Source organism: Petaurus breviceps, unplaced genomic scaffold (genome assembly GCF_028583685.1).
Source record: "Petaurus breviceps papuanus isolate PSGF00001 unplaced genomic scaffold, PetGlider_PUasm1.0 79, whole genome shotgun sequence".
Taxonomy (NCBI): Eukaryota; Metazoa; Chordata; class Mammalia; order Diprotodontia; family Petauridae; genus Petaurus; species Petaurus breviceps.
The window spans coordinates 25,517,208-25,532,730 of record NW_027186523.1 but is presented as its reverse complement, the minus strand read 5'-3'; the positions used below and the strand labels follow the sequence as shown (position 1 = coordinate 25,532,730).

Below are 15,523 nucleotides of genomic sequence, written 5' to 3'. Positions count from 1 at the left end.
TGATATTCAGTTGTAATTGGCCCTGTGGGTAATGGAAACGTCTAGGAATTACTAAAGCTCTTTCCCTGACTGTTAGGTAATCTAATTTCATAAATGGACTTAAACAATCAAATCAAGATTGCATCATCACAATGCAATCACCAAAAGCAATACTTGTAAAAAAAACAAAGAAACAAACTGAAAAAACTACTGAAGGCATGCCTAAATTTAAAAGTATAAATAAGTATTAAATAAGACAGCATGGCATAATAGATAGTTGGCCCTAGTTTCAGGAAGACCTAGGTTTAAGTCTTGCCTCTAACACATAGTACCTGGTTATCACTGTGACTGTGGTTAAGATTCTTAACTTTACAATTTTCTAGACAACTGTTCAAGACTGTAAGTTGTAGATGAATTCCCATCCTATATCAGCAGAAGTATGTACCACACTGGAAGGCCCTCACACTGATTAAAACCCCAAATCTGAAGCAAAAGATATATGTGTATATCTTTTAAAACCTAATTTTGTTTGTTGTTTTTATGTAATCATATAACTTACTCCCTTTAATTTGGAAAGGATGGAGATTTGAGAAGAATTATCAGAAGTAGATAGATGACTGAATTGAGATACCAAGAGATTTTGCCTGGTTGGGATGGTGGAATAAAACTTTGAAAATCACAGTAAGATATACATTAAGCCATGTACTTAAGTTAAAAAAAAAACCTACTTAAGTATGAAATAAGGTGGATGTGATGAAAAAGTTCACAAGGAAGAAACCCCTCCTCTACCAAAACTAGGGGTTCTCACAGACTATGATGTCCCTTATGAGTCTATAGCATGAGGAGGCAGAATACTAGCAAAAGAGAAATTAGACTACATTGATACAATTTTAGTATCCTACAATGAACGGAATGATAAGATAGCTATTTACTAGTTTTCTTTTTCTTTTTTAAAAATTTCTTTTTTCTTTTGCTTTTTGGAGGGCAATTGGAGTTGTGACTTGCTCAAAGTCACAAGGCTAGTAAGCGTGTCAAGTGTCTGAGGCTGAATTTGAACCCAGGTCCTCTTGACTCCAAGGCCGGTGCTTTTTTCACTGTACCACCTAGCCGCCCCCTAGTCTTCTTTTGAATTATAGGCATTTTCCAAGGTACCGTTTTGAGGGGGTCTACTTTTTCTTTTCACTCTTTATAGGTACACAGAGTACCCGAGAGGAAAGTAGGTGGTATGATGAAGTGAGGACCAGATTTGGACTCAGGAAAACATGAGATCATATCCTGCCTCAGATACTTTCTAGCTGTGTCAATCTGGACAAATCACTAAACTGCCCATCCTCAGTTTCCTCATATATAAAATAAGAAAAATATTAACATATAACTCCCAGGGTGGGAGCATCAAATGATATTAAATATGTAAAATACATTGCAGATCTTATAGGACAATGTGAATTTTAGTTATTATTATTAAACTCATTACATTGATGTTTTGACTAAAGTCATACAGAGATTATAGCTAGGTTATGTGTTCAGTTCTGGGAATGACATTTATTCTGGACCACGATGAATTCATACTACCTTAATGATTCAAGTGATGAATTCAAACTTAATTAAACACACGTGAACCATAAAATCTTAATTAAAATAACATGATAGGGAATTGGAGTTGTGGTTTTATTGATATAAAGAATTTCCTGGTAAGAAAACTCTAGCAATGCTGCAATTTATATTCTTAAGGACTTGCCTGGAACATGGAGAGATTAAATGATTTGCCCAGGGTTATAAAGCCAGTATATGGAATTGCAAACCAGATCTTCCTGAGGCCATCTCTCTTTTACTTATGATAAAATATTAAAACACTATAATTACAAAAGAAAACCACATGTTGCTATATCTTCCATCACCATGTTTACCATGGTAACAAAGCTAGAGCAGAAATACATGCTACATAGCCAGGACTACATACACCTAAACTGCCAGGACCCTGGCTTCCCACATATAGGACTTTACGTTCCAAATGACAAGGAAACAAAAGTCCAGTTCAAGCCTTAGTTCTTCAGTCCAACTGGATGGCCTCCCTGGCCCTTTTATGGAAAACTTTCCCAATTTATATAAAACAGATATCATTTCTACCACATTATTTTAATATGAATTTTGCCAAGAAGGAGCTTATCTACAAGAGGTTGATTCAGATGATGAAGAGGCTAGAAGCAATGTTATAAGGATCAGCTGAAGAAATTAAGGATGTTTGAGTCTGGGCAAGAGAATACCTAAAGGGGCCAAAAGAGTTATATTCAGATATTTGAAAGACTGCCATTTTGAAGAGGCAGTTTTGTTCTTCTTGGCCTTGGAAAGAGAAACTAGGAAATCCAAAACTGTTGAAGTGATAAAAAGGCCAATTTCAATTCAACATAGGAACAAATTTTCTTAAAATTAGAGCTTTCCAAAAGGAAACCATATTGCATTGGGGATGGTGAATTCCAAAAAGCAGAAGTCGGAGATATCAGAATGGTGGTAGTTAGGAATTTCAGGGCATGTTTGAGTGTCTGGAACTGGACAAATTAAGGACCAGCTTCATGAAATTCTAAGAATAAAGGAAAAACTGTACTCTGGGTGGAAATATATAGGAACATTATTAACAGGTACTGGTCCATTGCTGACCTTTGTTATTAGGCCAGGCTTGGTGATACTTTTGCAAATGTGGCACTTCTGTGAGGCAGAAGCTATTGAATGGGTGTAAAAGGGGAGGATAGTCTAGGGGTGGGAAGGGCAAGGACTGCTAAGGATACTACCATTTGAAGAGCAAACTAGATAACAATAATTTTGAATCATAATAAGCAATAGATGTGACCACAAAACAGATTTTTACCTTGCATATACATTTGGGTTTAATTAATAAGCAAGTCTACATTAAATATTTATATACTAGGTAGTAATGTACTCTTTAGTCTTTAGAATTACATAGTTCTCATACCTTCATACAATTATTTAGAATTATATAATACTTCAAGATCTTATACTGTTAACATATTCTATTCTGCCCTTAACTTAATAAATATTTGTAGTCATTTTATATTGTCCTGTGTTTTATTATAAACGAAAAGTTCAGAGGTTCTACCTTATTTACCTTTGTATCTAATGCTCACTACTTTGAACATATTTGGTGCTTAACAGTTCTTAAATAAGATTATTTCATGTTAATATTTGTCACATAAAAGTTCATAATTATCCATGTAAAATAATCATATTTTCTACCCATAGTTTCAATCAACTTGAGAATTGTGATATAATTAAAAAAAAAACAATCCTGCACACTGCGAATTAACAAACCTAAGCCATAACAGCAGGTTCTAAGACTTTTATTTATGAGAGGAGATCCAGACAGGGGAATGCCAACAACAAAGTAGTTAGAAATCATTAATATGCCAGAATTATAATATTCATCTCCACACAAAAAACAGAAAACCTTACCAGTGCATCCAAGTATACATTGGTCCACTGGACTTGCTTGGCTTTATCTCCTGCCAAAACCATTGGTCTTCCCAGGACATCCAGATATTCCTATTCAAAGGATAGAATGGTCAATCACTTGACAAGTAATAACAAAAAATAATCTATAAATATACTGAAATAATGGAAAAATTCATATAAAATACCTTAGATGGAATAACGGGAAAATAAATTATCTTCATTACTAACACGGACAATTTAAAGTGATATTTCTATCATGCTTTAAGTCAGCGGTATATAGCTCATTCTATTTATGTGACATATTCCATCCTATTTCTTATCCTTGGACAATCAGGATATTATTCTCTTTAGGTATAGAAAGAAGAGAATTTTGTATTTTTCTTGTAGTTTGTCTTATAAAAGGAACTACTGAAAACTGTGATTTATAGGATAGAGTGCTGATCTTAAAAATAAATAAATAAAGCAAGCCCAAGTCTGCCTTCCTATCAGAGTTGGCTGAAATTCAAAATTGCATTTAAACACATAAACAAATAAATGAAATACTGAGCCAAATCTCCACAGTAGATTCAAATGCAGCTGCTGTTTTATTTCAGACTGAATGTATTCAGTGTTTATATTTTAAACAAATTCAATGTTATTCTAAAAATGTAGACTTTCATTCTGTAATAATGTAGATTATGATTTTTTAAGCAACAATAATATGAGCAGTCAAATTTCTTGCAAAAATAATATATAATTACTTAAATTATCCCATGGTCTTCCATCTTCTTATGATATGTTATAAGCAGACAACTTATCTAGGACTTTGCTGTTGAAATGTGAGGTTTTGGTTTGTCTGCTTTTTCTTACCTCATTTTCTCTTAAAGTAAACTCTCACTTAATCTTAATTTGCCTTTGGAGATTTTCCTACTCAAAATCTGTGGGTACCCATCCTGTCTTAAAATATCTTTTGACCATTTCACCACCAAATTGATTGGGAATGTATTTTTTATTATATTTATGGTGAGAGCTAAATCTGTCCTATCTCAAAAGTCAGGATTAAACAAATCTGGAGCTAGAATGGACCTGAAAGTTCATTTAGACCATGGATTCCTGATCTTTTGGATCAATTTTTGGATAGATACCTTTGGCAAATTGGTGAAGCCTACAAACCCCTTCTTGGAACAATGTTACAAAGGGTTACAAAAGAAATTAATAATATTGACATGCAAATTATATAAATAATATCAACAATATGAAAAGAAATGTGAAACATTTATGAAATCTGAAAATAAATCATATTGAAATATCAAATTATTTAAAGAATGAAGTTCACAGATCCCAGATAAAAACTCCTAAATCTGTTCTAAACATTTCATTTTACATATAATACAAATGTATCCTCGAGACAGATGACATGATTTAAAAATACATCATAACAACTATTTTCTTGATTCTTTTTTCCTTTCTAACTTGCTTAGACACAAAGAACATTGATCTTTTTTCCAGTTTCTATACTTAGTATAGTATACTCTGAAAAATAATACCCACCATTGAAACCTATTTAATTACACAGTAGTAAAAACAACAGCTAGCATTTATAGAGGGATTTAAAGATTACCAAGTGCTTTACATTTACATTATCTCAACTGATCCTTACGACAACCCTGGGATGTAGGTGCCATTATTACACACACACCCTTTTTATGTGAGGAAATTGAGGCACTGAAAGGGACAGAAGGTTTCTAGTCCAACACTATCATCTTATAGATGAGGAAACTAACAACTAGGTTCAGTGATTTGTTCACATTCACAAAAGTAAAAAATGTCAGAGGAAGGATTTGAACCCATCTTCTCTGAGTCCACTGCTTTATATTCTCTACCACATTGAGCCCATTCCTCTTTAGAACAAAAGACCCTCTATGACTGAACTTGAAGCCAGGGGCTGGAATGTGAGAGACAAGCCATTGCCACATGTCCTGTAGCCATGAGACATAGCAAAGACAACCAGAGCAGGAGTGCCACCTGGCAAGGACAGCAGAGATCAAGCAGAGTAGGAGCAAAGAAATGGTGCCATTAGGGAAAACTGGTGACTTAGCAACCGAGGGGGAGTGAGTCGCTTCTCTGATGTGTTTTCTAGTCACACATGATTACAATGTCCATGCCCCTTCCCCTTCCTTGGGTGTATGAGCTCTAGATAGTGTCTGTATTTGTGGAAGGGTATACTTCTTGTTTATGGGGAGAAATGTTCAACTTGCTTTTCCCCTTACTGGGATATTTCACTAAAAACCTCTATATTGAACTGATTGAGTCCTTTAGCTGCCTGGAAGAGTAAACAGATTAACATGGGGTTTGTGAGTTATGATTATGAGTAGATGTAGACACAGAGAGTACCATAAGTTTTGAAATGCTTTTCTAGGAGCCCTGTATATGAGAGGAGGTGTGTCAGATGCTATGGAGTGCACCAATGACATCTGGGCAATTTCTGGGTTAGTCACAGTCAACTAGCAAAACCATTGTGAGATACCTCTCATACATTAGTAGGTAAATCCAAAAGAATAGCTACTTGAGATGTCTTATCCTGACTCCAGAGTAGGTTAGAGTTGCTGTATGGTATGGTGCAAAGGACAAACCATAGTATTATCACCAGGAAAAAAAAAGAAGATTTAGTTCTCTCCAAAATTCTAACAGTCTTTCTTGTTATGGAGTGAGTTTTGTCTTGTTGGAGGTTTTCAAAAGAGGCTAAGTGATTGTCATCTCTGTCACAGTCAGGATTCCTTTTAGATACAGTTTGGACTAGATGGCAAACGAGGTCTCTTCTGTGTCTAAAATTCTGGGATTTACACCAAAACGTGGCATAATGTCTTGGAGTCAGGAAGACCTGGATTCAGTTGTATCTTATAAACCTGATATCTTTGTGAATGTGACCAAGTTGCTAAACTTTTCTTTGACTCACTTTCCTAATCTTTAAAATGAATGTGGTGAACTCAGTTGCCTTTAAATTATGATAGGGCTCTATCATCTTATGACCTCAGCTCTATCTAGAGTCTATATATAAAATGTCTCTTGCTCTGTCACATATCTGTATGTGTATGTGTGTGTATGTACACACACACGTCTCTGTGTAATGGCAAGCAAAGAAGTACTTAGCACCTTGTTTCAGCTATTTAATTATTTAGCACCTTGTTTCAGTTCAAGTTTCTTTTGATCTCTGCCCATGATTATATCAGGTCTTTCTTAAGAAACAGGATTTGTGAAACCCACAGTGGGAGGGACTTGCCAAAGACAGCAACAGGAAGGACCTAAGAGGTGGGCAGAACAGGGAGGAGCCAATGACCATATATAAGGACAAGCTCAAGCTGGTAAAGAGTAGAACTGAGAAGGGAACACTTGTGGTGGCACAGCTGAAAAGGAGAAAACTTGTGGTGTCCTGGCACTCTGTTTGTTCTTTCTGTGTTGATTTGTGCTTGTATTACTTTGTACAGAAGCCCTGGGACCTTACTGGAAGCCCTGAAAGAGGATTTTCTTGTTGTCTGTTTACAGAAGTCCTAGAGGAGGGTTTCAGAGGTCCTGGGACTATACTGACAATTTGTGTTGAGTTCTCAGACTTGTGGGTCTGTGTTGATTTCACAGGCAGAAAGTGAATTGATGATGGTGCCCGCCATGTGTACGAATGTTGTTTTGGCTCTGTTAAGCTTTGTATTCCCAGAAACAGAAACTGTAAAGTATTTGAGGTGTACTGGACAGTGTGAGCATCAATATGGAATGGGAACTGGATGAGGAGCTGAGAGCTTCCTAACTTTGAAAGCAGGTGACAGTTGGGTAAATTCAAGTAAAATGTGGAACTGTGGAAGAGGAACCATGGAATCTGAGAGCCAGCCTTGAGTCAAGCTGAAAAGACCTCTCTTTGGGTACTTAGTGCTGAATGAGAACATCATGTGGCATAGGGGTGGGAGATCTTTGTACTCTGTACCTTGTAGCTCTTAAGGATGATTGGAAACTAATATCCAATCAAGCAGAAAGAAGATTTTTTGACTGAGAGGTTGAGACGATATGACTTAGGAATGGAGACCTTTGTACTTTGTGTCCCTTAAGGAGGCTTGCTCCTTAAGGATGATTGAGTTCAGGACTTACTGAATGATCTATTTTGTTTAAAACTATGTGACCACTTTGGTGAAAACTATGTGGCCACTTTAGTGATAAGTTGTTATGTTATAACTGTTAATGCTGTACTTTGGTTTCTGTGAATGCTTTGCTTTAGTTTACTGCTGAATAAATAGAGAGTTCACTATATTACGTGATCAGAACCTTACAATTGTTCATAGCAGCAGTCCTCTGGAAAGCTGCTTGTGCTTGGCTTTATACTCTGCAGTGATATACATATATACACACATATATCATACAAGTATACACACAATTTCATATTCAAAGTGACCATCTAAATCTTTGCAAAAAATTAGATTAAAATTATACAGTTGAAATTTCAGTAAAATTTCACTAGATTTCTTGTCTATGGCAGTAAAATATTATAAAGCTAAAAAGAAATTTACATCATGTTTTACTTGAGATGTGATATATGTAGCAAATACTGAAAGAGAAAAAATTATCACATAAATGGAAAAAATGCTCATAACCTTAAGTGTATTTTTTTAATATGAGGGTAAACTTTGCTATTTCATTTTCTGATTTTTTCTTCCAATGATGCTTTTTACATTTTTATATAAAAATAACATTTTGTTCTTCTGCAAGTCAGTTTGAGACTACAATCCTACCTGAGTATTGATCCTTATAGCTCCAATGGATGGAATTTCATAATAATAACCTGAAATAAACAAAAGATATACTGTTTTACCAAAAATTAAGGAAATGTGTTTCTTGTATTTATAGGCTCATTTCTAGTTTGTTTCTGGAGTACAAAGCAGAACACCAAAATTCTCTAACTTTTGAAAAGCAATGAATTATTACTAAAATATAATGATGGTAAAATGCAAATAATGGACATTATATTACACTTCTTAACCTGTTTTAAAGGGATATAAAATGAATTTTCATATACATGTTCAAAGCAGTAAGGAAACTGTAGTATAATTCCAAATGAATGCTTCCAAAGAAGAAACAAAATCATGCTGTTTATTTGAAATTGATTAGTATCTAGTGTAATTATTTGCTTAAAGTCCATCTGAATAGTAAATACTGCATGTTTATGGTACTCAATAAGTATTAAACCAAAAAAATTAAACCTAATCAATTCACATCACATTTTTTCTGGAATACATGTTCAAATTCTACATCTGATGCGTATTAGCTATATGATAATAGGCAAATACTAACCTATGAGAGTTCTCAACAATTCTCTAAGATTATACATTGTACAAAGAGTTCTATCTTCTATTGGTAGAAAGGGTCAGCCTGGAATTTCCAAGACCATTTAAATCAAAGTTTCAGGCCCTACTGGCATCTGAACCACAGAGTAATACTGTGTTTTTACATGCTTCTTTCATTTAATTTTCATTTGAATAGATAAAGCCATAATTTTCAAGAAAAAAATATAGCTTTAATGGTATCAGGGGAAAAATGTAAAGTAGCAATATTAAATTTTTATTAGAAGGACTCACCAACATTTAACTCACTCTTATACTACTACTGCTAGATTTTTTAAAAATTTTACCAGTTTGGCACTCTCTCATTTCAGTTCAATTTAATTCATATTTCTTAAGAATTCTCTGAATGCATAGTATTTCTGTATTCTTAATTTAGACCAGGTCTGAACTAAGAAAATTCAATAAAAAAATGAAAATCATATTGATATTTGAAGTAGAAGTATTTTTGATATTTGCTTCAACTGCTATTGTAGATCTGGTTTTACTTTTGATTTCTCAACAGACATACTTAAGTTTAGCTCATTTACTGTTAAAGTAGAATTAAGTTTTGAATTCTTTCCAAAATTAGAGTATATAGAACCCTGTAAACCCTGCAAACCTCCCCCACTATCCCACTGTAGAAGGTAGTATCTTATGAAATACATTATGAAGCAGTGTGGTACAATGGTATGATGGAAAGAACATTGGCTCTAGCTGAGAAAGGAGTTCTTAATCTGAGGGGACTATAGACTGACAATCAGTTTGTAGATGAATTTTGGTGGCGGTGGTGGGGAGTCATTGAATTTAGTTGGAAAAATATGACATTTAAATTTTCACTAATGTCTAATTGAAATTTAGCATTTCCTTCAATTACTTAAAAACATTAATATTGGAAGAGATCCATAGGCTTCAGCAGGCTGCCAAAGTAATATAAATGAAGTTAAAAACTTCTTCTTACAGGGGATGGGTACAAATCCCACCTATGAAGATCAATACCTGTGTAAAATTGGACAAGTCAAAAATCTCTCTGGGCCTCAATTCCATTATTTGTAAAATGAAATTTTGGGTTAGATACCCTCTGAGGATCCCATCTAGATAAACAGCTCCATTAGATATTTGTAAACTAAAAGAATTACATCAGTTACCTTTGTTTTCACAGGCCATCCACTGTATTGGTCCTCTGTCATAATTATGCTGACCAACTGAAAATGTGAATACACGTACCTGAATGAATCAAAGAAAACACAAAAGGCAATTGAATAAGAAATTAAACAGCCAAGAAAAAAAAAACACAACCAAAAACCAAACCTTGAAAAGTACAAAGAGATCTGAAAGGCAATAATAGAAAAAGACATTTCTGTGTTTTTCTCCTCTGGATATGAGTATGAACTAATGATATTCCAATAACACTTAGAAAAATACATAGATCTAAACCTCAATCCCTTCAGCGTCTGGTCTACGAAATAAGACCTAGGATGGAATTTTTACATCCTACCCAATTCGTCAGCAATTTGAGGACTCCCTAAAGTAAATAAATATCAAACAAGATGCCATTTATTATTACAGAATGTATTAATAGATTGCATATACTTATGACTTTATTTTCTCCAAGATGAAGTAAAAATCATCTGTATGTTTTTTTTAAGCCCTTCATAACACGTCCCTTTTGGTTCCTTTCTTTTCTTCTTAACCATACCTTGTCTTAACTTTGCAATCCAGTGACACTGGCCTCCTGGTTGTTCCTAACACAAGATTGTCCATCTCTTCTTATTTTTATTTTTAAAAATTTTTTTGGAGGGGGGAAGGCAGGCAATTGGGGTTAAGTGATTTGCCCAAAGTCACACAGCTAGTAAAGTGTGTCAAATGTCTGAGGCTGAATTTAAACTCAGGTCCTCCTGACTCCAGGGCCAGTGCTCTATTCACTGTGCCACCTAGCAATCCCGAATCCATCTTTTGGACCTTGGCCATTTTCACTGGCTGTCTCCCACACCTGAAATACTCTCTCTCATCTTCACCTGCTAGGTTTCCTAGTTTCCTTCAAGTCTCAGCTAAGTTCCCATTTTCTGTAAGAAGTCTTTCCCAGTCCTCCTTAATCTTAGTACCTTTCTTTTGTGAATATCTTCAACTTATTGTGCATATATTTTGTTAGCACATATTTACATGCATGTTGTCTCCCCATTAGACTATCAGATCCTTAGGATCAGGGATTCCCCCCCCCCTTCTTTTTTTATCCCCAGTGCTTAGCATAGTCCTTGGCTCATAGCAGGCACTTAAATGCCTGTTGACTCGACTTACTGGTAATGTTGACAAATATGGCACAGATACCTCTACTAAGGTCTTACTTTGGTGTTTCATTGTGTTCTGAAGCACATTCTGACCCCTGAAAGCTATGCCATCTAAGCACATGCTGTTTTCAGATTGGAAAGACTTCTGGCAAAGCCCTTTGGCCATGTCTGCCATCTATACAGTATCCTAGCCATTTTTTGACCCCAACACAGTGATATCATTTTGGTTCTTCTCAAGCATAAAGGACAACCACCAACCAGACTAGCCAAATTAGGAGAGACTTTTTGAGAAGTTAGGTTACCAGTTGATTTTTTTTGAGGAGGGTGGCAACTCACAAATAACATTTACTAAAGTACAAACTGATTGTGGGGACAAAGCTGAAAGGAGAATTGTATAGCAACACTGAGGAACTCATAGATCCTTGAAGTATCATAGAACGACTTAGATACTTTATGACTATCGATATTCTTGTTTCTTCTTCCAGTTTCCATTTATATAAACATGCAAATATATTAGTGTGACCCATCAGAATACTACATCCAGTGATACATAAGAAATGAATGAGTCAGTTATTGAGTCAGATTTTAAGGCAAATAAAGAATTCAGGCCCCAAGATTTTTATAGAGAATGTTAACATGAATTATAATTTAAAAGCAAACATTGAAATATACGTACACTTTACTTCACATATCTGTTAATAACCTATTGCTGTCAGACACTTTCATTATTTCAATAAAGATAACTTTGAAATTATAATTTTATGACAATACATTAAAAATTAAATACATAATTAAAGCAATTTGTCTTTTAAACATACTGCAAATAAAATCTTATTTTAAAGTGTTATATATTAATACGTACTAATATCTTTTAAAATACCGTTCATAAACGTACTATTTCTTTTTAAAAGTACAATACTAAAAGGAATGAAATTTAAGAATACTTCAAAAGACCAAACTTTTTTAGCCACAAGGCAAAGAAAATTAAGGTAGGATGAACATTTTTATTTCAAAAGTGAAACTATAACAATTTTTTTTGCATCAGTTGAAACACCTGGTCTTTATTATGTTAAGGCATAATATTAATATACTTATCCTTATATAAATATAATATGCATGTATTAGAAAATATAGTATTAGCATTATGTTGTGTTATAACATTCCAATATAATATAGTATAAAAATATACTTTGTATACCCAATATTTTAAAATAACTTTATTTTAACATATACATGCATATATACATTCAGATCACAAAAACAAATGATTTGTGAAACTGTGAAATTCCTTTTTTGAAAGTGAAAGAAAGGGGAAATGAATAAATTGTTGCAGGTTCTGTGCTAGCTCTTGAGTCCCTTACAAATACCATCTCATTTGATCCTCACAACAACTCTGTGAAGAGCGATGTGTGATCTGATTTTTTTTTAATTCAGAAAAGTAAATGAATTAAAATATTCCAAATCACGTTTCCTCCTAAAGGAAATAACTTAAGAGGGATAATACTTTCCATAACTCCTAATTCTAGATTATGACATTAAGGGCAAATGATGTTTTCCAAGAATTTTGTTTGAAATATGTTCAGTGCTTATTTCGATATCTTTTCTAGTTACAGATATTTTCTCTTTAACTGTGGTTTCCAGGAGACAAACTGTAGAAGTTTTCACATCTGATTCTTATTCATTCTATGGATAGCAGTTATGTAGATCCAGGAGGTATGCTTGCAAATATTTAACACCCAGCTCTCCAGGAAAAAAAAAATTAAGCAGAACATACTTTGAAGTTTTATCTGCATTATTAACATTTGCTCCATCGGTTTCTTAAGTCTAGACAATCAGCAATAAATCAAGCCCTTATTCATAGCATTTGCTAATTTCCAAGGTGTAAATGCTCATACCAAAAATTTAACACTTGGTTCCTGAGAGCCAGTAGAAGTTAGCACCAGCATGCCCCTTTATAGATGATGCTATAAATTTAGAAATAGTTATCTTTAGAAACTATGGCTATGGTTACTTTATTTGGGGAACAATTTCATTTGGAGTCATAGTGACGAATTCAGTGGCTGGCTCACCATCTTTCTTCCTAACTTCAGACCCCAGCCCTTAGACTTGGGGACCTCAATTTACATATTGATTTATGGGGTGGCTAGGTGACGCAGTGAATAGAGCACCGACCCTGGAGTCAGAAGGACCTGAATTCAAATTCGGCCTCAGATACTTAACACAAGTCTAGCCGTGTGACCTTGGGCAAGTCACTTAACTCCAATTGCCCTACCTTCCCCCTCCAAAAATCAAAAATAAAAAGGAAAAAAAATATTGATTTCCCTCAAACATTCTTGTCCCCCAGTATTTCCCAACCCAATTCTTATGAGCTGCATTTTCACTCGGTCTCAGTCACGTCAAATAATGATCAAAGTCTTGGTAACTCACAAGTGCTCCAACTCTACAATCCATGAGTTTGAATTCTTCAGACCATTACCTCTCATCTTTCCAGCTCTCACCATGCCTCGGTTTTATTAAATCTATTACCTATCATTATAGAAACTTCTAGTCATTCCACTCCTCTTACATTTCCCAGACCATCACTCCTGCTCTAGGCTACTTCCCTCCTTTCCAAATCTTGGCTTTATAATTAACCTGTGAAGTATATTTTCCAGTACCTATGAGTTGCTGCAAGCTCTTCTTTTCTTCTAATTGTTTTATTTCTGTCAAAGATGGCACCATCCTCCTAGTCACATAAGTTTGTGGGCTAGGGGTTGTCTTCAAGCCTTCTTTCTCACTAACTACCCATATGAATTTACCTAAACCACATCTGTAACTCTTCTATTAACTCCCATACTTCAGGTCCTCCTTACCTTTTGCCTGTACTCCTTATTACAAAACTCTCCTAATTGATCTTTGGGTATCTAACCCATCTTCACATACAACTTCAACACATCTATCAAATTAATGTTCCTAAACCTAAGGCCTAATCATGGAACTCTCCTCAAAAAACTCCACTGGCTCCCACTGCCTTGAGGATAAACTACCAACTCTTGGGCATTTAAATATTTTTTCTTTCTTTTTTTTTTTGGAGGGGGAAAGGCAGGGCAATTGGGGTTAATGACTTGCCTAAGGTCACACGGCTAGTAAGTGTTAAGTGTCTGAGGTCAGATTTGAACTCAGGTCTTCCTGACTCCAGGCCCGGTGCTCTATTTATACACTGTGCCACCTACCCATCCCGGCATTTAAATCTCTTAACAGTTTGGCTAGTCTATCTTTCCAGGCTGATTATACATTGCTCCAATTTACACATCACGTAGTCTAGTAAAACTGGCCACCTTGTTTCTTCCTGTACATGTGCACAGGCTGTTCCCCTTTGCCTGGAATATTCTCTTTAAATCTTTCTTTGCCTTTAAGTCTTACCTCAAATGTTAACTCTTATAAATATCTTTTGCTGATTTTTGAATATTTTTCAGTGCTTTACCTTTGGAGCTCTTCTGTATCACTTTGTATGTATGTCTTGTGTATATCTTGTGTTTCGTTATCTCTGAATGTGTATTCCTTTTAGTAGAATGGAAGCTCACTGATCACAGGGTCTAATTCATTTTTAGCTTTGTAATTCCAGTGTCCTGCACTGATTTGTACTGAAGTGAATTGAACTGACACCATTCAGAACAAATGGACAGGGAAAATAATTCAATCCATTAATATGTGTCCTACTGGTAGGAGTATGCTGGAGCTTACCGGAGCTAACTATTAAATTGTCATTGTAAGCATTTATGCAGACACTAGAAATTAGGGCTTGACTTACTCTCTTGTTGATTTCTAGACTTAAGAAAGTGATAGAAAAAAATGTTAGTAATGCAGATTAAACTGCAAAGTGTGACATATCTTTTTTTTTTTCCCCTGAGAGAACCAGTTGTTAAACATTTACCAAAATAGCCCTGCCTATTAGGATTGAATTTCCAGGTTTGGCCTGGCCAACTGAATAAGAAGCCACTTGGCAGTGAACATTTAAGATAAGAGTATAAGTTACCAGCAGGATAATTTTGTTAATTTTTCAGCTTGATGGAGAAACGACTCCGTATGACTTTATTTTCTTTTAAATCTCACTGTCTCCCCAGATTCTGGTCAGCAGACTTTTCCTCTCATCCTTGAAACAGTATTGGTTTTCCTTTCTGTCATTCAAGGATTAATGTTCCTTCTCTGGGAAGGACACTTCTCTAGGATAGGGTTACTTCTTATGTAATTTAGATTAAAGCAATAAAGACAACTTATTCTTAAACAGTTTTGCCATTCAGCTGAAAATTAAATTTAAATTTAACATCTCTAACAAAATTCCCATGAATATGAGGCAAATAAGAAATGTCATATCCTTGAGGGATTACTTGGCACTCATTTTCGCAAGTGAAGGTTTTGCACATATTTACTCTTTTTGTTGCCTTAAATTATGGATGCTCTGTATTTTCTCTTGCT

At 34.9% G+C, this 15,523-nt stretch overlaps 1 protein-coding gene across 1 annotated transcript in view; it reads right to left on the bottom strand.

The window, feature by feature from the left end:
* Positions 1-15,523, bottom strand: part of LOC138175717 (voltage-dependent calcium channel subunit alpha-2/delta-1-like) — a 429,557-nt gene that overhangs the window by 81,707 nt on the left and 332,327 nt on the right. Inside the window, exons 10-12 of the mRNA XM_069106216.1 lie at positions 9,929-10,007; positions 8,196-8,245; positions 3,445-3,534 (exon numbers count right to left, since the gene is read on the bottom strand). Coding sequence (XP_068962317.1) covers positions 3,445-3,534; positions 8,196-8,245; positions 9,929-10,007 — 219 coding nt within the window. The remainder of the gene's footprint in view (positions 1-3,444; positions 3,535-8,195; positions 8,246-9,928; positions 10,008-15,523) is intronic.